The sequence below is a fragment of the Phocoena sinus genome, chromosome 9 (assembly GCF_008692025.1).
Source record: "Phocoena sinus isolate mPhoSin1 chromosome 9, mPhoSin1.pri, whole genome shotgun sequence".
Taxonomy (NCBI): domain Eukaryota; kingdom Metazoa; phylum Chordata; class Mammalia; order Artiodactyla; family Phocoenidae; genus Phocoena; species Phocoena sinus.
The window spans coordinates 87,260,429-87,284,921 of record NC_045771.1 but is presented as its reverse complement, the minus strand read 5'-3'; the positions used below and the strand labels follow the sequence as shown (position 1 = coordinate 87,284,921).

At 39.0% G+C, this 24,493-nt stretch overlaps 1 protein-coding gene across 2 annotated transcripts in view; it reads left to right on the top strand.

Annotated features, from left to right (window-relative positions):
• Nucleotides 1-24,493, top strand: part of RELN (reelin) — a 518,443-nt gene that overhangs the window by 404,110 nt on the left and 89,840 nt on the right. For both annotated transcript variants that reach the window (XM_032643899.1, XM_032643900.1), the window contains exons 25-31: nt 1,903-2,108; nt 4,727-4,898; nt 5,365-5,565; nt 10,245-10,477; nt 18,111-18,268; nt 19,482-19,689; nt 21,370-21,446. In XM_032643899.1, the coding sequence (XP_032499790.1) occupies nt 1,903-2,108; nt 4,727-4,898; nt 5,365-5,565; nt 10,245-10,477; nt 18,111-18,268; nt 19,482-19,689; nt 21,370-21,446 (1,255 nt within the window). The remainder of the gene's footprint in view (nt 1-1,902; nt 2,109-4,726; nt 4,899-5,364; nt 5,566-10,244; nt 10,478-18,110; nt 18,269-19,481; nt 19,690-21,369; nt 21,447-24,493) is intronic.

Genomic DNA, 24,493 nt, shown 5'->3' with positions numbered 1-24,493 from the left:
CAGTGCCAAACCAAGCATTAGTATATTTTTCATTTTTAAAAAATCCCACAGGGCTTCCCTGGTGGTGCAGTGGTTGAGAGTCCACCTGCCGATGCAGGGGACACGGGTTCGTGCCCGGGTCCGGGAAGATCCCACATGCCGCGGAGCGGCTGGGCCCGTGAGCCATGGCCGCTGAGCCTGCGCATTGCTCCACAACGGGAGAGGCCACAGCAGGGAGAGGCCCGTGTACCGCAAAAAAAAAAAAAAAAAAAAAAAATCCCACAAAACACTCTCAAAATCTCTATAGAGCAACACCATAGTCTCCTGGAAGAACAATACTGTTCTGTGAATTTCACAATTGACCAATCATTCCAACCATTTAATTGTGATAGTTGGATATTTATCATTCTCCTCACCTTAGATCTTTATCGTTGAGAAGTTTGCTGGGTGGGAATTAACCAGCTAGGTTCTTCTCAGATTCATTCTTCCTGTACTGATCCTGAGGCACGAAAATTCTAGATCAGATTATAATAATCTCTGAGTTGTTTCCACTTAACACTATTTCAAATCAACAGCAAGAAAAATGAAAAGCACATCTAACACGTTGAAAATGCATATTTTAAGATTTCTTCTAATACATACATAAAATTGAGAGTTCCAAAAAATGAGTTTCTGTCTCAGGATTGACCTCAGTTCTCTTTTTGCTGGCACCCTTGTCTATTTTGGAATCTCTTAATTGGCTTTACATTTATCAGTAACAGTGTACTCCTATAATTATCCCCAAGTATTTCCCCTGTGACTTCTAATAACTGAAACCCTTTCTTAATTAACTTAGTGGATTAGAGTAGGGTTTAAATTATAAGTGTGAGGGGTGCTTTTCTCTATACTGTGTATTCTGTCTCAGGTTTTCTTCCCAAATATTAATTGAACTCCTCGGAAACTCTCTAAGACCACTCAGTGCAGTCCATGGATTAGCTTTGGCAGAATCAGTTTGGGTGAAAGAATCTTATCAGCAAACTTTTTTTCAATCCTGTTAGCAATGAAACGGTTTAGAGACAACAGAAATGTTGACAAACCTTGTCAATTTGTATCTCATACCTCACAACAGAACTGTGACAGGCAGGGGATGCACTAAGCAAAAGAAGCAAGTTGCTGGATTTGAGGAAGTTTTTAACATTTTTAAGACACAAAGAGACCATTTAATGGTTGCAAAAACTTATTTAATGATCCCTCCCACCCTCTCTATTTCCAAGAAATAGACTGACTGGGAGCCCGAGAGACTTCAGTACTCTCTTTTTGTCAAGAAGTTTGTGTCTTGCCTGTTTTACCTCAATTCCCAGGGAGGAGGAGAGCCGGGGCATATCTATTAAGAGATTGTCCCCTCAGGAAGAGATGCCGTGTGCTAGGCAAGTTATGTAACATATTATTTCATCTAATTGTCACAACATCTGTAAGGAAGGTATTATTACCCATGTTATAACTTTGAGGAAAATAAAAGCTCAGAAAGGTCACACAGCTAGTGAACAGCATGAATCATGGGCTGAGATTCAAACCCAGCTCCAGCTGATTTCAAAGTATGTATGTGGTCTTTCTTCTCCGTGACTCTGCCTGGAGGAGATTTCCAAAGCGAATGCTGGGAGTGTTTTCATTAAAATGAATTTTGCTTTATTATTAAAGACTTTTGAGTACCCTTTGGTGGAATTAGCAGTTCTCAAGGATCTCATAACCGAATCTGGGAGTCAGTGATGTAGAGACTAATAGAATGGATCCAGGAGCAGTTAAATGGCATAACCTGCTCCTCTCAACAATAAATGAGAATAAGATCATCTCCACATAGTGCTAGGATGCTCATATGAATTTGAAACGGAAACAACTAATTGCTCCCAGATAATTGAATCTGTGATTTTTCTGTTCTTCCGAAAGGCTGGAAAAAGACGGTTGGTGAGCTGGGATCTGGATACTTCCTGGGTGGACTTTGTCCAGTTCTACATACAGATCGGTGGAGAGAGTGCTGCATGCAACAAGCCCGACAGCAGAGAGGAGGGCATCCTTCTCCAGTACAGCAACAATGGGGGCATCCAGTGGCACCTGCTGGCAGAGATGTACTTCTCAGACTTCAGCAAACCCAGGTAACCAGCCCCAATCTCCTTCCAGTGCGATAATAATTATTATCTCCTTGATTATTATTAGGCCTTACCATACTAATATCTCTGTTTTGCATTTTACAACTGAACCTTATTTTATTGGAAAAAAATTATTGAAAAATATGTAGATCCAATTCTTACAAATTAAATATATTTTAGATATAATACTTACAATAGAGCTATTTTGTAGATTGAAGGTTCATATGTTCGTTGTTTTAAAACATTGAGCTATTTCAAGGTGACGTAACTCTCCATAATATAACACAATTAGATATGCAGACAGACCAACCCAAAGCATTTCTTCTAAGGCACACAGGGGGAGAGGTGGAAACCAGAGAAGAGGCAACTAGGTCTAACAAGAGTCATAACATCCAAGGAGAGAGTCAGGGATGGTGGGTGGGAGATGGAGCCTGGTGAGATTCCCCCCCATACAGTAGAAGGGGAATTGATAATGGGGCCAAACTGGTTTAAACAACAGTTTGAAACTATTCAAATTATTTTTTCCAAGTAATAACATTGTCCATCTGGAAATTACTGAGAATTCAGTAAAGCAACTAGAGTACTATATAGACAAACAAAAATTCACTAGCTTTTTCAAATTCCAGAGATATTCCATTTTTATTTAAGGGAGTTTTTCTTTAGGGGCTATTTCATCACGTTCTCAAAGAGTTCTATGACACTAAACTGGTTAAGAAATTCTGAATTGGAAGATATCAGAAGAAAGCCCCATGATGGCAAATACATAAATAAATATAAGTTTAAGAAACACTACTGAGAATCTCTGTAAAGGAAATGATAAAACTTCAAAACTTCCTTCAGAGATATAAAAGAAAACAAATAAATGGAAAATAATACAGCATCCCTGGATAGGAAAACTGAACATTGTGATATGAAGAAATCTCTTAATTTACATTTAATGCTATTCCAATCAAAATCTTAGTGGCATTTTTGGGGGGGGAGCTTTATATCTGGAAATATAAACTGGCAAAAATAGTTTAAACTTTTGACAAAATATAGAGGGATGCCCTGCACAATATTGAAACATATTGTATAAGCTACAGTATTAAAGTAGAATGATACCAGTGCACGGATAGAACAATCAAGCCAAATAGAGGACCCAGAAATTGACTCAGATATCTGTACAAACATATATAAACAAAGACACATCAACTATCCATGATAAAGAAATGGCTATTCAATCAAATGGTGTTAGAAAAAAATGGGTAGGCTCTTGGGGAAAAGTACCTATTTAGGTTATCACCTTACATCAGCAAAAACTGTTAAAGACTGGTTAAAGATTTAAACACTTAGGTTGCTATCTGATCTTGGAAAAAGACCTGAACTTTCTAAACATAAGTTCAACGCAAGAATTAACAAAGAAAAGGACTGCTTACACAGAAATATACTACATACAGATGTAAAGCTACATACACATGTAACACATATATTTCAAAGAAAAAAAAAGTGAAAAGAAGGAAAGCAAACTGAGAAAATATATGCAACAAATACGAGAAATAGAGGATCAGTCTTCCTATAAAGAGCTTATACAAATTATCAGGAAAAACACTAAGATCCCAACAGAAAAATGGGTAAAAGGAATGAGTAGATGTTACACAGCAGGGAAGACATATGTCTAATAAAATATGATTAATATCCAACCTCTGTGGCAATAAAAACGATACCATTTTTCAACAGTCAAATGGTCATTTTTTAATGACAACACCAAGTGCTCTCTCCACATGGAGCAGCAAGACAGGTCCTCTCATGTCATCCTGCAAACCATCATGACCCTCCCAGAAAGGAATTTGGAAAAATCCAGAGCCTTAAACGTGACCAGTTTATTTGACCTGGTAATTCCATTTCTAAGAATCTTCCCTAAATAAATAAACTGAGGTATACATAAAGCTTTATACATAAAGATTTTTCATCACAGAATTATTTATAATAAGGAAAAGTGAAATAAATACTAGCACATCTGTGTGATGAAAAATTATATAAATGGTAAAATGATCTTAAGAACTTATTTTATTGACATGAGAATGTGCTTATGATATAATGTTAAGTTTTAAACTGTAAGATACCGAATCATACATATATCTCACCTATGTAAAAGATTACATGCTTTAATGATATACATCAAATTGTTAACAGAGGCCAACCCCATGTGGTAGCTTATGGGTGATTTATGTTTCATTTTTAATGCTTATTTATGTTTTCCCCCAATAAGTAAGAACTGCCTTGAAAAAATTGTAATGCTATTTTAATGCAATAACATACAAAGGAACAGCTTTTTCTTAAGGGTTTCTTTAAAATATTATGGCCATTGTCATAGTAGTCAGAAGACACTGTTCAATGAATCAAACGCAGTTGAAATATTTGCCTCCGAAAGATACAATTACAAACGGAAAAACCAGGATCAGGACTAACCTTGCTTACAACTTTAAACCTCTTGTCTTATCTGTCTAAACTTAGAAACTTTACAAAAATACCAAGACATCAAACAAAACATAACTTTCTCTTGTTGCTACTCGTGTTATTTTAACAGCTGCTAAGAAAAACACAGCTTTTCCTTTCCCAACGCTAAATGATTTGCTTTTATGCAGATTTGTCTATCTGGAGCTGCCAGCTGCTGCCAAGACCCCTTGCACCCGTTTCCGCTGGTGGCAGCCTGTGTTCTCAGGGGAGGGCTATGACCAGTGGGCAGTCGATGACATCATCATTCTGTCCGAGAAGCAAAAACAAATCATCCCAGTTGTCAACCCAACTTTACCCCAGGTACTTCTCATTATGTCTGAACTCCAAGAAGACAGAGAATGGTAAAAGAGGATGGGATCAAATAACTACTCACTCCCCCAAAGATTTAGTGCTTGACACTTGAACATGTAGTTTAGTTTTCTGTGTTTGCACTTAACTTTTTTACCTCTCTATGCTACTAGTTCATAGATTATTTAGATGTTAAAAAAACAAAACAAGACTAGAAAGTTTTACCAAGTCATTAAATATGATTATTAGTGTGTTTATGAAATGATTAGATACACAGTGGCAAAATATATCCAGTTAAATAATCAGGAGAGAAAGTTCATGGCAGTTTAAAAAAAAAAAAAGTTAATTTAGAGAGTCTGCTGTATTTTCCTAGAAATACAAATAGTACATGGCCCTGCATGTCATGATCTGAAAACTCCTTTCTTGTTTTCAAAGCTACCAAATTGCCTTTCTGTGTTGTTTGTGTTGTTCCTATTAGAACTTTTATGAGAAGCCGGCTTTTGATTACCCTATGAATCAAATGAGTGTGTGGTTGATGTTGGCTAACGAAGGAATGGTTAAAAATGAAACTTTCTGCTCTGCCACCCCATCAGCCATGGTGTTTGGAAAATCAGATGGGGATCGATTTGCAGTAACTCGAGATTTGACGCTGAAGCCTGGATATGTGCTGCAGTTTAAGGTATTTATGCACAAACTTCTTGCAGGTTAAGGAGCAGCCATCTTCCAGATTTATAAATGAAATTCACAAAGAACACAAACTATTCATATTCTAGTAAAGTAGGGACTCATCTGAACAAAGTTGCCAACAATCTTAGAATGGCAAAGCTTTTTAGCTCTACCCATAAGGGAAACAGCTTGTCAGTTTTTAATGAGCCCCAGGAGCTGTGGCTATGTCATTGTATTTCTTTAAGGGCTCATGGAACTCTACCAGAATTAAAAAGAAAGATGACTTTGAGGATTTCAATCTGATTGTGACTTAATAAATCCCACACTTCTGAATGGTAATGGAAAAGTTATCCTTTTCAGCTTACTAGTGCTTTTTGGACTCATGAGTAATTTTATGTTTTTACTATGGGGTTTTCAAACAATTTCTCTTCCTTTGATTGAGTAAATTTTTACTTTAATTTTCATTGTTCTCTTAAAAGCTGCTTGTTTTCTGTGCTGTGATAACATGTCAATATGTATAACAAGTATTTACTTTGACAAGCTCCTTTTTTAGAACCCTAATCAAAATTTCATTGTGTTTATAATAAAATCCCATTGGTGAATTCTGGGGTCGAAAGTAATGCAGTTTCAATGAGCCAGCACAATTACATGGTCCTTACATAATGGCAGGATGCAGATGCTAAATAAGTTACAAATGGAATTATTAAAGAGATCAGATGTTTACAGGAAGCTCTTCAAATATAATTTCCAGAGGTCTGTAAACAAGTCAGTCATAAATAAGATGATTAGTGAAATGTTGTCCTTCTCTGTTTAGATTTTGATGCTAAATTGCCATGGAAAGAACACTAATAACAGTATATGACTCTATATTAATTTGTTGGTACTGCCTAAAATGGGAACAAAATTACAGCAATAGCAAATACATTGCCAGAATAATATGCTCTTTCTCATCTTGCACGTTTTCTATTTAATTAGTCACAAAATCATGATAGTGTGTAGGTGTTGAACTCTGCAAGGTGGTATTCTGAAGTTTAGAAATCTAAATAGAGAAAACATTATTAAATGTTTCAAGTACTTAAACAACCAGCAACAATGCATAATGCCTAAGAAAAGTCTCAATTCTCGAATCACACCAGCAGAAAACTGTTGATTTGTGGCTATCAGTTGATAATAGGTATGTAATATGAGTGATTTGGGGATTGATAATTAATGTATATTTGGGATCTGTAATAAGAACTTGGTGTTATTTTTACAAAAGGCACGGTGCTGGTAAAGTTTTTGTGACTGCCTGCCATGTGTCAACACTAAGCTCTAGGAACATAGAGATGAGAAATATAGCCCAAGCCCTTAAGGAGCTCAGAAACTAGCAAGTGAGCCAGAAAAGTGAACAGTTGCAATACAGTCGCTGGAGTACTGCAGTAGAGAGAGGCTCTGATACTATAGGAGTACCTGACATAGTTCCTGGCATATGGCAGGTGCTCCAAAATTATCTGTTAGTTGAATAAATGGATGGATGGATGGATAGATGGATGGATGAGTTGAAATTGGAAGTTTCTGGAAATACAGAGACTAAGCCAGCTGAAAAGTGGAGGGGGTGGGGGGATTCTAGCTAGAGGGAACAGAATGTGCAAATATGTGAAAATACATGAAAGTGCAAGTGAGAATGGAAATGTCAGAAATTTAAGGAGTTTGGAGTGTTTGCCACAGAAATAAGAGATAAGGTTTGTCCTAATGGGCTTTATATGATACTCTAAGTCTCTTGGATATTAACCCAAGAGCGATGAGTCATGGAAGATGTTTAATCCATTGAATGTAAAAATCAGACCTGTGTTTTAGAAAGATCATTCTGCTGACTTAACAGGAGGGGAAACTATCATCAACAAGTACATTCATTCATTTATTCAGCAAATATTTGTAAAGCATCTGCTATGTTCGGGCTCAGTTCTAGGCTATGAGAATAACTAGGAATAGAGAGTTTGACTAGGGTGGTGGAGGATAATTACTATTTTGTAAAAGGTTGTCAAGTTAGCCTCACTAATAAAAGTTTTAATCTGAGACCTGTGAAAAGTGAAGGAGGGAGTCATGCAGCGAGCACTCCAGGCACAGAGAACAAAAAGGACAAAAGCCTTGAAGTAGGAGTGTGCTTGGAAAAGTTCAAGAAACCAGAAGGATGCCACTGTGACTACAGCAAAGTGAGGAAGGGGAGACAGGTAGAAAAAAATAAGGTCAGACTTTGACTTCTGCTCTAAGTAAAATGGCTAGCAGAAAAGTGACATACTCTGACTTAGGCTTTTAAAGAATCACTCCGGTGACTGTGTTGCGAGTACACTGGCAGAGTCAAAGGCAGAGATAGAAAGACTGGCTGGGCAGCTATTGTGGTGATCCAAATAATAGATGATGGGAACTTGGACCTGTGGGATAGCAGAGGAGGCAGAGAGAAGGACTCAGATTGTCGGGCATATGTTGAGTAAAGTGAGGATGCTAGAGCAGTCATCAGTGTAAGAAATGAGGAGGCCAGATTAAGGCGTAGCCTGGGATTATAAGATAAATGGATGGGTCTGAAAGATGTTAAAGGTGTGTTGTCTACAGGTTTGGGTGACCTATTGGGTGATAGAATGGATTCTAGAATGACTCCCACACTTCTGCCTCCAGTCACTGAAATTGCAAATATAGGATTTAGGGATGCCTGTGGATTGCTGAAGGGCAGATGCACAGGAAGTAGTTATGTACATTGTGCAGAGAACCTGAGAGCGACCATATCTGGGAGAAATAGGGATTCAGAAGGAATCTGAAATTATGATTGTGAATGAGATTAGGAAGCATGTATGGAGTAAAAAGTTAAGAAAGCCAAGAACTGCATTCTAGAAGACATCAACGGTTAAGAGGCAGGTCAATTTAAAAAAAAAATCACGAAGATGTCACAGAACTGAAAGTTCCATCGACTTGCTTACTTTAGAAACAGTGGCAGTGATAGTAAGTCTAAGACAAAAAGCTAACTATGTGTGCCCAGTGTGAATGCTGTCACCACATGCCAACCGAAGACTGTGCTTACTAACCGGTAATATAATAAAAGGGTTTGTGTTACAAAAGGTAATCATGCATCTGAGAGGGTCAAGTCTTTATTTATTTTCTTGACATTTAACTATGTAAACTTGGAGAAATGAATCACAATAAAATTGCCATTAGCCACATTTTTAAATCCTTCTGAGAGACGCTTTCTAGCTCTGAGCATGGAATTAAGGAAAATATGGAGTCTTCCTGTTTTGAAAGACTGGCTCAAGCTACCTTATAGTCACAAAGATGAGCTGGTTGGCCCTCGAACTCTGACCCAATGTTATTTGCCTATGGGCCTACCTTTCCTGCGTCCTTTATTTTTTGGTCATGATTATGTTCTTTTGAGTTCTTCAGTTTTTTTTTATAAAATTTGACTATTCTTAGTTATAAAGTCTTATACAATAAAATTCTATGGTGGCACCAACCAACAAATGAAATAAGATATGAATAGATCATTTATATAAGATAGCATGTAATTAAATACCAGGAAAAGAGTTTGACATTTACAATTATCAAAAAATATAAACTAGGGGCTTCCCTGGTGGCACAGTGGTTGAGAGTCCTCCTGCCAATGCAGGGGACACGGGTTCGTGCCCTGGTCCGGGAAGATCCCACATGCCGCGGAGTGGCTAGGCCCATGAGCCATGGCCGCTGAGCCTGCGCGTCCAGAGCCTGTGCTCCACAACGGGAGAGGCCACAGCAGTGAGAGGCCCGTGTACCGCAAAAAAAGAAAAAAAAAAAAAAATATATATATATATATATATAAAGTAATACAATCATTTATATATTTATTAATTTAGAAAGAAACTGTCTAAACTTATAATAATATTGAGTGCTGTGTAAAACTGATTCATTTGAACCCAGGTGATTAAAAATGAACACATATAAATAGGAAATTCAAAGTGTTTCTGCATTTTGATTCAGTAATACTACTTCTAGGTATTGATATGCTTCTTTATAAAGTTAAGAAGAGAAAACAAGAATAAAAATGGTTGTGCTAGGGCATTGGGATTTAGGTTGCATGTTTTTACAATTTTTTTTGAATATTGTTAATCCTGTAATGACAGTCATCTACACAAGTACACAGAAGAGTAATAGTTTTATTTCTGGATTATGTTGCTTATTTGATGCTGTGACAAGAACTTAGCTCTTTCATCTAAGCTGAGAATGATTTCTTACTGAGCTTTTGTAAGAAACCAGAGTAAAATTGCTTGTTCCACTGAAAGCAGAGGACAGCTTCAGTAACCTTCATGTTCTGAAGAGGACAGCCCTTTATCGTCTGCTTCCCTCTGTTTATACCCTCTGTCTGGGAAAGCAAAAAAAAGCAGTTTCTTGGCTTCTTATCTTTTGTGCAAGACTCCAGTCCCATCTATGCTTCTCTCTTCCCTTCTATAATCTCAGGAAATCCACAAAATGGGCAACTGGTCCCGCTTTCTATTGAAAATCACCTATTGCTTGCCTATACAGAGATTTCCAGAACCTTTGAAAGGGTCTTGGTTGGAATTGAGCTGCCCGTGTTTTATCATCGTAAATTTAGTGCAAGCTCAGTAGAAAGAACCCTGATGGCTGTAGCACCTAATTTGTTAAATGATGACTTGAAACCAAAACCTTGTATAATTTTGTCTTTCCTTTTAACAGCTAAACATTGGGTGTGCCAATCAATTTAGCAGCGCTGCCCCAGTTCTTCTTCAGTACTCTCACGATGCTGGGATGTCCTGGTTTCTGGTGAAAGAAGGCTGTTACCCAGCTTCTGCAGGCAAAGGATGTGAAGGAAACTCCAGAGAACTGAGTGAGCCCACCCTGTATCACACAGGGGACTTTGAAGAATGGACGAGAATCACCATTGTTATTCCAAGGTCTCTTGCATCCAGGTAAAGTGACCATTCCTATTATGTGCCATAGTTGCCATTTCTGAGGAGCATATATTTATCTCAGTATCTTCATCTCATTTATCTCAATAACCTAAGAGAATTCATAAACTCTAGCTGTAAGGACTCTTGAGGAAATGATGCTCATACTTGTGAAAAAGTTCACTCACTCACTCATCCATTCATTCATTCAACAAATATTTATTGAGCCACCTTACCTGTGCCAAGTTCTGTTCTGGGCACTGGATTACAGCCCTGAACAAAAGATGTTTAAAAGCCAAGGGAGTTATAAGGCATTATCGTATCAGACTTTCACTATACAGAGATGTGTGATAATGTAATGCCTCTTTAAATAGACAATTTGAGATATCTTACAATATAAAAGATCCCTTTAAATGACCATTAAGATAAATAATTAAAACAATAGGGAAAAAGATTTAAAATCAATTGACAGAAGAATGAGATAAATGGATCAAGAACTTGAAGCAAATTAGTTTCAGTAATAGGGCAACAAATTTAACTCTTAGCTTCCTGGCAGCTAGGACATAGTGAGGGAGGTCAGGGGATAGGGTCATTTAGTTCTCATTGTTGGGTAAAAAGAAAGAAAATACATGTATTCTGATAATATATATCAGATATATATATCATATATTTCTACATTCAGTATTCTAGAATACCTTTATAGTACGTATATGTATCTTTGTGTCAGGTAGAGTAGGTAACATGAAAATCAGTGTTTTAAATCTATAATTTTTCAAAAGATGAAGCATTCTTCAAGTAGATACTTCTTAATTGAATCCTAGAACATAACATTCAGTTGTGACTCAGTCAAAGCATTTCTGTGCAGAGCTGAGATGGTATAAGAAGACTACTGGCACTGCTGGTGATGTAAATTAATATATGGTTGATATACTCATTAGTGCCATTCATCAATATTTCCAGCTTACTTCCTTCCTGAAATATGGTAGGATTATACTTTTTTCCCACACCCTTTAAAGTTTGGCATTGCCAGGACTTCCTTAGTGGCGCAGTAGTTAAGAATCCACCTGCCAATGCAGGGGACACGGGTTTGAGCCCTGGTCTGGGAAGATCCCACATGCCATGGAGCAACTAAGCCCACGAGCCACAACTGCTGAGCCTGTGTGCCGCAGCTACTGAAGCCTGTGCGCCTAGAGCCCATACTCCACAACAAGGGAAGCCACCGCGATGAGAAGCCCGCGCATCGCAACGCAGAGTAGCCGCTGCTCGCCGCAACTAGAGAAAAAGCTCGCGCACAGCAACGAAGACCCAGTGCAGCCAAAAATAAATAAATAAATAGATAAATAAATGAATACATTTATATAAAAAATAAAGTTTGGCATTGCCTAATGAAATGTGAGTGGAAATTAAACATATGACTTTCAGAGTTCATGTGCATTTTGCTATCTTCTCTGCTTCATGAAAGCCTCTTTTGAGATGAAGCTTACATCAGTCTGGGTCCTTGAGTGTCTACAATCAACAGACTTTCTTACAACCTATACTGGACATTATAGCATAAGCAAAAAATAAACTTTTGTTGGGGTAAGCCGCTGAGATTAGGGGCTGCGTGTTAGGCTGGCAACCTATCTCATCCTGACTGATAACAGTGATAAAAGCTAGAAAATCTGTAGGAGTGGCTTACTTCTAATGTTTGTAGAGACCATTCTGTCTATAATCTTTCACCTAATTGATGACCAAATTTGCATCTAGCTGGATATGCTGCTTGTGTTCATCTGCCTCCCTCAGTACTTAGATGTGCACACCTCCAAAAATTACACCTTAGACTTTGGTACACAGACTTCCCAAATGGGTAAGAAGTATGGTCAGGATGTATAAGTTTGTGTGGTAATCTACTAAACTTTGGAACACAATGTTTAAATGCCAGCTGTCCCAAGAAATGGTTTATCAGTCAGTGGATCCAAGTCAACTTATAAGTAATTTTTTTGTCTTTACATGCCAGTGTACTTTGTTATGTATCAGAGAGGGACTCTAATGATTTGATGTGTAGGTGGCAGAGTTGATGAGTTGACCTTCTTTAGTGAAATTTAATAATTTGACTTGCATTCTGCTTTAGTTAGGATACAGGCCCAGCTACTATAACAGAGAAACAAATACAAATGCTTAACAAGACTTAAACAAGTTAGAAATCCATTCTTTCTTGCATAATGGTCCACAGGTGAGGACTTCAGAGTTTACAGGGTGTCTCTGCCATTCTGAACACACAACTTCTATCTCTGGATCCAAGGCAGCTATTCCAGACCATGTCATCTCTTAACCCGTGGAAGGCAAAAAGATCAGGAATGCATAGATGCATTACTTTTTAAAAATCATCTTTATTCCTTTTTCATATTCCTCTGTACAGCCTAGGATAATATTTGTACAGTTACCTATTGCTATGCAACATCCGTCTCCAAAACTTAGTGGCTTAAGACAACAGTGGTTTATTATTTCTCATGGTTTTATGGAATTGGCTGGGTATTTCTTCTGCTGGTCTCTCCTAAGCTTTATAATGTAGCTGCATTCAATTGGTAGATTGATTAGTGTCTGGGATTAGTAGGACTTTTCTCTCTATAGTGGTCTTCTTCCCAGTATCCATCCCAGTATTCATAACAGTTTCCACAGTTAGGTGGTTCAAAGAGAACAAAAATAGAAGCTGCAGGACCCTGTCTTCTTTGCCACATCCTAGTGGTCAAAGCAAGTCACAAGGCCAGTCCAGATTCAGAGGGTGAGAAAGCAGACTCCCCGTTTTGATAAGAAGTGCAGGGAAGTCTTGTAGAAGAAGATTTAGTATGATCCACTGGGGGACATTATTGTAACAACCTACCATATTTTGTCCTAGCCCTAATGACTCACATGTCTCCCCCAAGCAGATGTACTCACTTTCCTCCCAAAACCCCCAAACGCTCATCTCATCACAGCATCAGGTACTAAGTCACTGATTTCATGATTTCTATCAAGTCAGAGTTCCCTGGATATGGCTTCTCTTGACCCATTGACCTATGACCTAAAGAAACAAGTTATCCACCCCACCCATTACCCAACATACAACAGTGAGACAATGACAAGATAAACACAATAGACACCCCAACTCAAAAAAAGAGAAAAGAATGGGAATCACATAGCAACCACTGGCTCATAGGGATTCTGAAAGCTAGCAAGATTGTTGTTACTAGGGTTCCCTCCTCCATGAGCAATGTCCAGCATAAGAAAGTTTTCTTGATTGAGATAATTCTGCTCCCTACGAGTGGCTCCCTAATCTGTTGTTCTTCTCAGCTGTTGGTTCTACCCTCTAGGCTTCATCCTCTGAGACATCTGTCCATAAGAACATATCTGTGTTTGCAGGTAAATAGCCCTTTCATCCTGCTTTCTGCCCATTTCAAGCTAGGTATGTAAAAGTACAGCCCTTGTAATTCTCTCCTCCACCACTGCCTGCCTCTTCCCCATGCTTTTCTGAAACTGTGGCCGAACCACATCTCTTCCAAATAGACAAGTGCAGCATGCCATGAAGCTGGAGTGCATCAAGGGCTGCATCTTTGCTGCAGTGACTAGGAGACCAGGATGCTGGAAGACATCACTGTGAAAGTAGCCAATAGAATCAGGAACCAAGGAACACACCTCTGGTGCAATACTCCAGAGCCAGATAATACAAAGTTGAATCTGAAACTGCAGTTTGTTTGACGCTGAGTGGAAACACCCGCTTGGTAAAGCCACATCTGAGAAATAAAAAAAGGTTGTCCTTAACATCACAGAGTGAGCCAAAATTTTGAGGCTCCCAATTTATCAATATTTTCTTGGACCTCAGCTTTTGGAAGAAGAAATCTTTTTCCTTAGCATCTGGCTTCGTGGTTCATTTGAATACCGTCCAGCTTGCTGGTAGATGGCATTTGTGATGGAGAGCTCTCTGCTACAGAATAGTAAATATGTTTCTACTTCAACCCAAGTAAACGAGCTGTTGTTGTTTCTTCTGCAATATGTTAAACTCAGATATCTCCAAATGCAGTGTTGGAAAGCTGAGAATTCTAAGTGTGAAAATTGTTAAAGTTTGGACCTATTTTGCCACAAGGCAACATACTTGTAATAGTTACTAAAACATTGCTCTTTGACGAATACTTCGAAGCTGATTTTCTCAAAGGAGCAGTTTGTGCTCATGTTAAGTCTCTTGGTTCTTGCCTACAGAGGAGAGACACTGGTGGTGGTAAATATGTGCTGGTACATCCCTCCTGACTGTCTCCCCAACCACACAGCATGCCCCTCAGCCTGCTCTAGGCTCCCTGTGCAGAATGCAAGCAGTCGATGTCTCTGGAAAGGGCTAGAAACACCGTTGCTTACTATGCTGCAGAATGTCTCCTCCACCACCACCTATCACAGGACAAGCAGGTGCACATGCACCTTCCTGGTTTGAGAGGCAGATGCAACACCCCTCTGAAGTGTGGTGGTGGGAGGGAGAGGGGTAGAAACTGGTTCTCCTGGTCACTCAGGCATCCTTTGAACAAAGGTGGCAGTTGGGGAAGAGAACAAAGAGAGAGAGAGTCTTACCTTTTATTTCTTCCTTATCTAGAACATGCAGGGCAAAGGGGAAGTTTTGTTCAACGATATGAATAGTCGAATTGCACTCTGGTTTATTTCTAGTTAAATTACATAAGATTAAATTCTGTCTTTTCCTCAATCATCACGTCCTATAACACCTTCCCAGAGCTTCCTGACTGTCAGGTCAAAGACCTCTAAGACCCATGCTCACCTGGCTCTATGTCCTTCTTAATGGTGATAGTTATCAGAGTTGCACGTGTACATTTCCTTGCGCAGGGGTTTGATTAAATGTGTCTTCTCATTCAACTGTGGGCATCATAAAGGTAGGAACCATGCAGGAATTCTGCTCCCCATCATGTGCCCAGCCCTGGCACCGCCTGGCATGTTATAGGCACTTGTAAATGCCGGTTGAATGAAGAATAAGGACCAGCAACAGGTGATTAGCTAATTGAAGACACCTCCCTTTCTAAAATATGTTTCCCAAAATAAATTCAGTGCTGCTCAGCAAGAAATCATTGTTCTGCATTCTGCTATGTCTCCTTGAAAAGATATGAATAGCACGTGTACACACACACATTAATAATATTAATCATTTTAAAGCTACATCTCGTCTATTTAAAAAAAAAAAAGATTAACTGTGTGGAATCTAGACATGCTATTAGCTAACTTTGGCCTACTTATTTCCTCCCTTCTTCCGATGGTCTATGATTATGTTTTTCTGTAAATTCCTTACTAGTTCTTCCTCTTCTTCAAGCAGCCCTAAGGTTGCTAAATTACTTCTGCTCATTTCCAAGGTTGTGCTCCTAAGAGAACAGAAAAGCAGTACGCATCAGGAACCAGGCATAACATGGAGAAATGGAGATAAAGGAAAGTTTGCTTATGTCATGATCAGTGAAATCTTTGTTGCTTTGATTTGTACCTTCCAACTAAAAGCCAGCTAACAAAGATTAAAAGAAGGAAAAGAGGTGCCATCTCTTGCCCTTTCACTCTGAAATATGGGCTTCCAGCTAGGACTCTCAGCTGTAATTCACCATGTCCTGGACACCCTATTAATCAAATGATTAGTCATTTTGGTTTTTTTTAATTTATTTATATATGGATGCCTTAATACTGAGCTCCTGAAGTCTTTTGCCTTCTCAAGTATCTAACAGCCTACTCTGTTTCTTGGGTCTATAGCAGCCTCAGAATCTACAAACAAGGGTGCCTCATCTCTCTGGCCAGACCAGACCTTGATTATTTTATTTTTATAATGAAAACTACAGGACCCCAAGAATCAGAGATGAGTCAAAGAGCTTTACTTACCCTTCACTCCCTATCGAATTACCAAAGCTTCTAGAATTCTACCTACCGTTGGGATTCTTCAACTTTCTGAATGCTTCTGGGGCTCAGTCTGAACTTGCTTCTTCCATGAAACAGAACAGTTGATAGAGAGATGCCCTCATCTTGCCCAGGTCAGAGAGCCTAGGTGAAGAAAAGAAACTATTCTTACCCCTTTTTTCACTTTCCATGTGGTGGAAATCATAGATCCATATTTCTCTGGGTTCTATTTATATTATAGAAACGTAAAAGAAAAGGCAAGTATGACTTCTAATTAAAGACGACTTCTATCAGGGAATTGGTATGTTTTCCTCTTTTATCATAGATATGCAGCTTATCTTTTGGAAGGGGCATAGAGGGCTTACCATTTTCTTACGAGCAATTGGCAAAAGATACTGTTCATCAATTCCATTTATTTCCTTTGAAAGGAAAAATATCTTCACAGGCTCAATAATGTCACAACTTTATTGGGAGCAATTTTCCCAATCATTCCCAAAAAGCCCATCATTTTTCTCTTTTCCTTTCTGTTTTTTGGTTTTGCTCTGTTTTTCTAATCTTCAATTCAATTGTCTTTTTGCCTTAAAAAATAAGACCAATATATTTTGAATTATTTCCAAAGTAAACAAAAGATGTGTTCACCTTCCTCTTGACACAATGAAGAATGTGTTAAGACTTGCATTAGTTAAAACCTAGAAAACAACATTGTGGTTACATTTGCAAATTTGCTAAAAGTAGGTAACTTAAAATAATGAAAAAAAGCCAGGGTTATGATTCAGTGTTGCCAAATTACCAAAGCTATTTGAAGAGCCAGAAAGAAATGCATTCTGATACTGCTGTATTATTTTCACAATAATAGAGGGGAAAAGGAACCTTTGTCTACAGTTATCTTTGACAATCTTCATTAATCTTTAAGCTTCTTTATTCTTGTTTACTAAGAGACTGAATTCATTCAAAAGTCTATAAATATTGGCAGCAAAATTAACTGGTATCCAGATAACCTAATCCATCTTCCCTCTTTAATGTTAGTAGAACTGAGAAGGAAGAGGTGTTTTCTTGGTATGAAATTATAGATGTGTGTGGATTTCCATATATTTGAAAAGAAAAGGGATGTGTTGAAGGGATTGGAAAGATTAGAAAGCAACTGGGACAAGTTTTGGTTTGGCAACCTCACAACTGTTGTGGGGAAAATAGGACTGGGCAATAGCCCAGGCCACTGGTGTTCCAGGGTTTTGAAGCACTGGGACCAGGTCCCTCTTTTGTTTGTTGGCAGTTACCAGTGTTCATTGGCAGCCCAGCTGGTTGCTAAGAGTTTATAGAATGAGCATCTTGGAGATTTGAAGGTAAGAAGAAGAGGCAACAGGTGGGAATAGAGCTGTCAGTACGAACTTGACTCTGTCCTCCTGGAATCATGAGAATGGCAAATAGCCAGAGTCCTCATTTGTCCTAACGAAGACCATTCTGTTTGATGGTTTCAAAGATTCCCAAAGAGCCTCTTAAAATGTACAAGCAAAAACCTATATAATATGTTTCTGGCCATCAGAATCTTCTTTATCTGATCTTCCTGATATTGAAACATTTGTGCTGAAGAAAAAAATCAAGAAGTTTTGAGAAAGATCTGAGAGAGACACCTTATGAAGGTTAAGTGACCAATCAAGTGAATGTGGCTTCCAAATAAATATTAAATCTCTCTTGAGTTTTTCTGAAACGTTCTGTATTTCAGTGCTTTGGTATGAGATACTGGTACAAGAAACACCTGTGCTGTTTTTCCCAACAGTAAGACCAGATTCCGATGGATCCAAGAGAGCAGCTCACAGAAGAATGTGCCTCCCTTTGGTTTGGATGGCGTGTACATATCAGAGCCTTGTCCCAGTTACTGCAGTGGCCATGGGGACTGCGTTTCAGGGGTGTGTTTCTGCGACCTGGGGTACACCGGTAAGGCTGCGGACATGTCTGATGATTTGTTTGTAAAATATTCGTCTCTAGTTACTATATTTCATGTTACTTCTTCCAAGGAAATAGATTCTGAGTTTATTCTTCTTTAAGTCCTAATTGTAGGAATTTGTAACCCAGGCAAATGAGGTGCTGATATATTTTGTAGTTTTGAACTGCCTAAGAAGGAAATGCATGACAACACAAATTTCATTCCTAAAGTATATTTATTTAATAGTAATAATAAAAATAATTAACGTCGCTTGAGTCCGTACTTTATGCCAGGCACTATAGTAGGTGTTTTTATTTCACCTCATTTAATTCTAGCAATAAATAACCCTATAGTGTAGTACGTTATTGTCCCTGTTTACACTTGAGGAAACTGAGACACAGAGAGGTATAGTAACTCTCCCAAGGTCACAAAGCTAGGAGCTGCTGGAGTTGGGCTTCAAACTCTGGCAGCCGAGCTCTTAACCACTTGGCTGCCTGTGCTCTTTACATTGCTTTTATACAAAATGTAATCGTGTACATTTAAAGTAAAAATCAACTTATGAAATGATAAACCCAAGACTGCCAAAAGAGAACTTTACAAGGGAAGTATTTTCTGACCACAGTCACCCTTGGATGTTGCTACAAGCAAAATAAAAAGGAAGCTGAGATTAAAGAGTAAAATTGGAGAAAATATTATAAGCTCCAAAATCTTTTTATAGAATTTTTCCTGGAGGGAACTTCAAAGGATCCTTCCCAGCTTTTCAGTGCTCTGCCCTTCATCTGGTGCGTGACCAAAGACAAACATATGTTGTTGCAGGCCTTCTGTAGAGAGTGCTGTCACTCGTGGTTTCAGGGTGTTTCTTTTAAATCTGGGATTAACTCCCCTTATTGATCCACTAATACAAAGAACAAATGAACCAATTTTGTTGTGGACAAAATCTATTTCTCAGTTTACACAAATCCTCTGAGTAACAAGAATCATGGAAACGTGTGGTTCCTGATGTCTCTCTGTTTAAAAATTTAAAATTATAGGAGCAGAATAGTGTTTTTGATGTTAGAAGTGATGGCTGTATTTCAGACAGTTGATTGGGAGATTCAAATTTTGATGTGGTTTCTTTCCCCTAACACCTGTGGCAATGCTTCTTTTGCCCATGCACTGAATGTACCTTCCAATGTCTCATGATTTTAACAAAACCTCTCTCCTGTGTATTTCTTTTCTCGGAAGCCACACAAGGAACCTGTGTGTCTGTTGTCCCTAACCACAGTGAGATGTTCGATAGGTTTGAGGGGAAGCTCAGCCCGTTGTGGTACAAGATAACCGGAGGCCAGATTGGAACGGGCTGTGGAACACTTAACGATGGCAAGTCTCTGTACTTCAGTGGCCCCGGAAAAAGGGAAGCAAGGACCATCCCTCTGGACACCAGGAATATCAGGTGAATAGTTAATTGGTATACTTCTCCATGAACATAGTACTTACCGTGCCAAGTGTTCTAACCTACAACACTCTGTTCTGTTATTGAGGGTTTACATAGTAATGTTTCTCTGTATAGATTCTGATATATAAAAATAAAGCATAACTTTATAATAAAATAGGCAGTTTCTGCAAAACTTATACTCCAATTCATTAATCAGCATACAGTCATCACCAAGGCTTGTGTGTCTAATATATGTCAGCTTGGTTTTTTAAAGTTCTGTGTTATTATGAAGACTATTTGGTATTAATTTTAATATATGCCAGGAGAAACAAAGAATTTTTTTCAACTTTAAATTCTGTATCCAAAAATGTCATGACCCCCATTTATCTAAGTTTATTTGTATTCACTTATTGAAAACTGTTCCAGAAATTTTAAATACCTACACTGACACCTACTGGTAAAATAAATAAATGCTTAGTTTTAAGGGCAAATGAAATAGTAGCGCACCTAAAATAAAACTGTGCGTTTTTATTTTTAGTCAAACTATTTTAGAATTGGAAGAAAGGAAACCAAAGAAATGTTTGAAACTTTTAGACCTTCTTCTCACTAAAATCTGGGGTTCTGTGTCATAGTTTTTCTGCCTTCAATCTCTTTCCCTTCCTTCTGAGTCCTTGTCACAGAGGTGTGCCTGCCATGTAGGTTGGTTTACTGTGGACTGAGGCATGGTTTACATCACACTGAGTGAGTGTCAGTTGTGAAAAATTAAACCATCTGAGTCTAAATCAGTAATACAGGTAACTGTCTGGCCCTAAACAAATACAGCATTCAACTTTTTTTTTTTTTTAACAATTTTTGTTGTTGTTGTTGGCTACATTGGGTCTTCGTTGCTGTGTGCAGGCTTTCTCTAGTTGTGGCGAGCAGGGGCTACTCTTCGTTGCGGTGCGCGGGCTTCTCACTGTGGTGGCTTCTCTTGTTGCGGAACACGGGCTGTATGCACACGGGCTTCAGTAGTAGCAGCACGCAGGCTCAGTAGTTGTGGCACGTGGGCCCTAGAGCACGCGGGCTTCAGTAGTTGCGGCGCGTGGGCTCAGTATTTGCGGCACCCGGGCTCTAGGGCGCGCGGGCTTCAGTAGTTGTGGCATGCGGGCTCAGTACTTGTGCCTCGCGGGCTGTAGAGCACAGGCTCGGTAGTTGTGGCTCACAGACTTAGTTGCTCCGCAGCATGTGGGATCTTCCTGGACCAGGGATTGAACCCGTGTCCCCTGCATTGGCAGGCAGATTCTTAACCACTGCACCACCAGGGAGGTCCCAGCATTCAACTTTTTAATGTTAGATTTTTCCTCTTGAGTTTGCAAGGATAGTATCTTCTCAATTTAAAGGAATTCCCATTTCAGTGATTTCATTAAATCATATGAGACTGTCACAATGAAGTGGAATTAAACTGTTTCCTTTTGTTTCAGTAATTATTCCAGAATAAAATTAATGGTCATATTAATTAACTTTTTCAAATGGTTACAGAATTAACTTACTATATAATCTTTGTAGTTTCTGTTTGTCATATGCCCTTCGAATTTAAAAGTAGTACCTAAGAATTATAGGAGTTTTACTTTTTAATGTGTCAAAATACAAAGGGCTAAATCTCTTCTGAGCTCATCTATTTGTAAGTAAACTGAAGTGTTTTGGGATTTTTTCCCCCAGACTCGTTCAGTTTTATATACAAATTGGAAGCAAAACTTCAGGGATTACCTGCATCAAACCACGAGCTAGAAATGAAGGTAAGCTGCTATATTTCCATAGAAATTACAGTTACTACTAGCAAATTAGTTCTTTCTCCTCCCAAAGTTTGGCCGGGATTTTGTAAACGGATACACTACCTTAAATCATTCCTTCTCTTCTCTTCTCCATCAGTGAGTGGGTAACTACATAGAGACTTGGTCTCTAAGATTCCTCATCCAGATCCTTAAGCCTGTAAACAGGGAAACCTGTTCCTTTATAACTTTACACGGGAGGAAACAAAATTGCAGAGACTTTTACATTCAGCACGGTTTAGGTCTAGGAATTTGTTTGCATAGGGTATTGCTGAAGGCGGATCATACTCTGCTTCCCGCCCGTAAGCATCCTGAGGGTACTAGAATCCTCTGGTGGAAGGAGAGTTCTTGTAGTAATAAACATGAACTTTTACTGAGTACCTACTATATGCAAGGCACTGTACCAAGTGTTTTATCTGTTAATGCATTTAATCCACCCCATACCTCTTTGCCATAGGTACTATTATTTGTCCTATTTTACACATGTAGAAGCTGAGGCACAGAGAGGTCAAGTAACTTACCCAAGATCATTCAGTCAGTAAGTAGATAAGCAGGGAGTCAAACCACTCATGCTGGCTCTAGAGCCTATGCCTTAACCACCATGCACACTGCCTCTCTCCTTGCCCAGAACTCTACTCTCTCTAGGCATCCATACCATCTTTTGCCTCCATGATTCAGTGCTGAAAGAAATTCATAAGGCTTGAAACATACATAGGTGGCCTTCAGTTGCTCTACAGATATGACGGGATTCCTTAAGGGACCCCGCATATGAGTTGGTTCCTGGTACAAAATCCATGAGCTTCTCAGATAGGTTTTCCTCCAAACATTGATCTCTTAAATAGTATATGAAGAATTTTGAAGCTTCTAAGTTTGTTATTCTCTCAGGCATGACTATGTAAAACATATTGGCTTAAACACTATAGTACCTGTTAGTCAATAGAGCTACCAATAGCTCTGTTCATCAATTCTAAATGTCCTTGGCCATATCATCAGTAACTGAAAGCTTCCATGACTTTTTCTAAGTATCTCAGTACTTTTAGTCTAGTAATTATCCAGATAATCTGTTGACTGAAGCAGCAGTCTAGAAACTTATATAGACTATTTTGCATTTCCTAATCTCTTGACAAACATTTATTAAGAATCTGCTCTAAGCTAGACACAGTTCTAGGTGGCACCGATACAGTGTCACTGAAAGACGGATGCATCAGTCATGATGAGCTAGGTTATGCTGCAGTAACAAACAACCCTCTAAATCTCTGTGGGTTAAAACAAAAAGGATTTGTCCTTTGTGCTGCATTTTCCTCATGGGTCATCTGAGGTCCTCATTCCAGCACCCAGGATAATGAAACAGCTGCTGGGGAGCTTCTGGATGTTGCCAGCCATGTGGCAGAAGGAAAGAGAGTGTGTGGTAAAGGGGACAAGACATGCAGACTACCACATGCCAGAATGGGAAGAACTAGTGGGGCAATGATGAGCATAGCAGACAGAAGCCCTGCCCTTAAGGGAACTTACATTCTAGTAAGAGTCAGAAAATCAACAGTAAAGAAAAGAAATAAGCAAGATGTTAGATTGATGGGCTAGACAGAAATAAATAAGCTGATGAGATGGAAGGTAAACTTATGCAGGGGGAGATGCAGATTTCGATAGAATGGTCTGGGAGGGGCCTCACTGAGGAAGTGACATTTAAATTGAAATCTAAAGGGTGAAAAGGAGCCAGCACAGGAGGAGCTCAGGGGAAGTTTTCCAGTCAGAAGAAACAGCAAAGGCCACGAGGTGGGAAAGAATTGTGGTATTGGAGGAACAGAAAGAGAGCCAGGTGGCCTGGGGCATGTGAAGGTCGAGGAGTGCTTGGGGGTGAGGGACAGGGGCCCAGTCAGGCGGGACCTTGCTGGTCGTGGTAGGGAGGTGGGGTCGGAATCCACTGTCGTCAGGGAAACCAGTTGGAGGCTTTTAGGTCAGGTAGTGATGTAACCTGATTTAAGTTTTTACAGGATCACCCTGCAGAAACAATATGTAGTTCAAAGCAAAGGAGTATTTCTAGAGCACATTCTCCGCCCACACAGAGACAGGAGCTTTGAGGCATGCAAAGGTAGCTGGGGTCCTGTCCCAAGACATTGCTTGCTGATTGGAGAGGTAGAGCACTTTAATGTTGTCCTTAACCCTTGTAATAAAATTATTATTTAAAAATAGTTTGTGGTTGGCACAGTGTAGCAACTGTGTGTATGTGCATATGTGCATGACTCTTCTGAAAATTACAAATCCGTACCCCTATTTGTATATGAGAAAAAAAGGCCAACTCTGGCCAGAGTACAGCGGGAAGCATCCACTTACTGACCTGAAGCTCTGCTCTATACTTAACCTCTGATGACACATGCTCTTGTCTGCCCTGTTGGGCTTATTCCCTTAGGATTCCTTTAAGAACACAACTTTTTCTCAACGACTCTGAGCCATTTTCTTGAACTCCCTGCTGCCTGTGTAATTTACATCCCCCAGGCATTTCTCAGTCTTTTATTGAAAACTGGTTGTTAAAATGTAAATCTGCCTAAATCCTTGAACAAATCTCTTCTAGTGATGAAAGTAACAATTTTTTACATACTCAAGCTGAAGCCTCAATTTACATATTTGGAATTAAAATCAAAATTAGGCTATTTTCAATAAGACTGGGAAGATTGTAGATGAAATTGTAATTGAAAAAGGGAAATGTTTTATGTTCCTTAAACACTCAGTAGATGAGCTAAGATGGCTTGGTTTATTCAGATGGACAGTGTTTAGATGACACAGCTAAAGAGGCTCAGCGATTGATATAAAATATGGATATTGCTGTTTCCCTGTCTTGCATTTCTCCATTCTTTCATACTTTTCTGCAAGGCACTTTATTGTCCTGCAAAATTGGGGCCCTCATCTCTGTAGATCTTGTGGCTGCCTGAAGGTATAAGTGACACTCCTGAAAAAGTTAATGAGGAGAAAAGCAGCAAGAAGAAACCAAACGGAGTATGGACCTCTTGAGCTGTGTT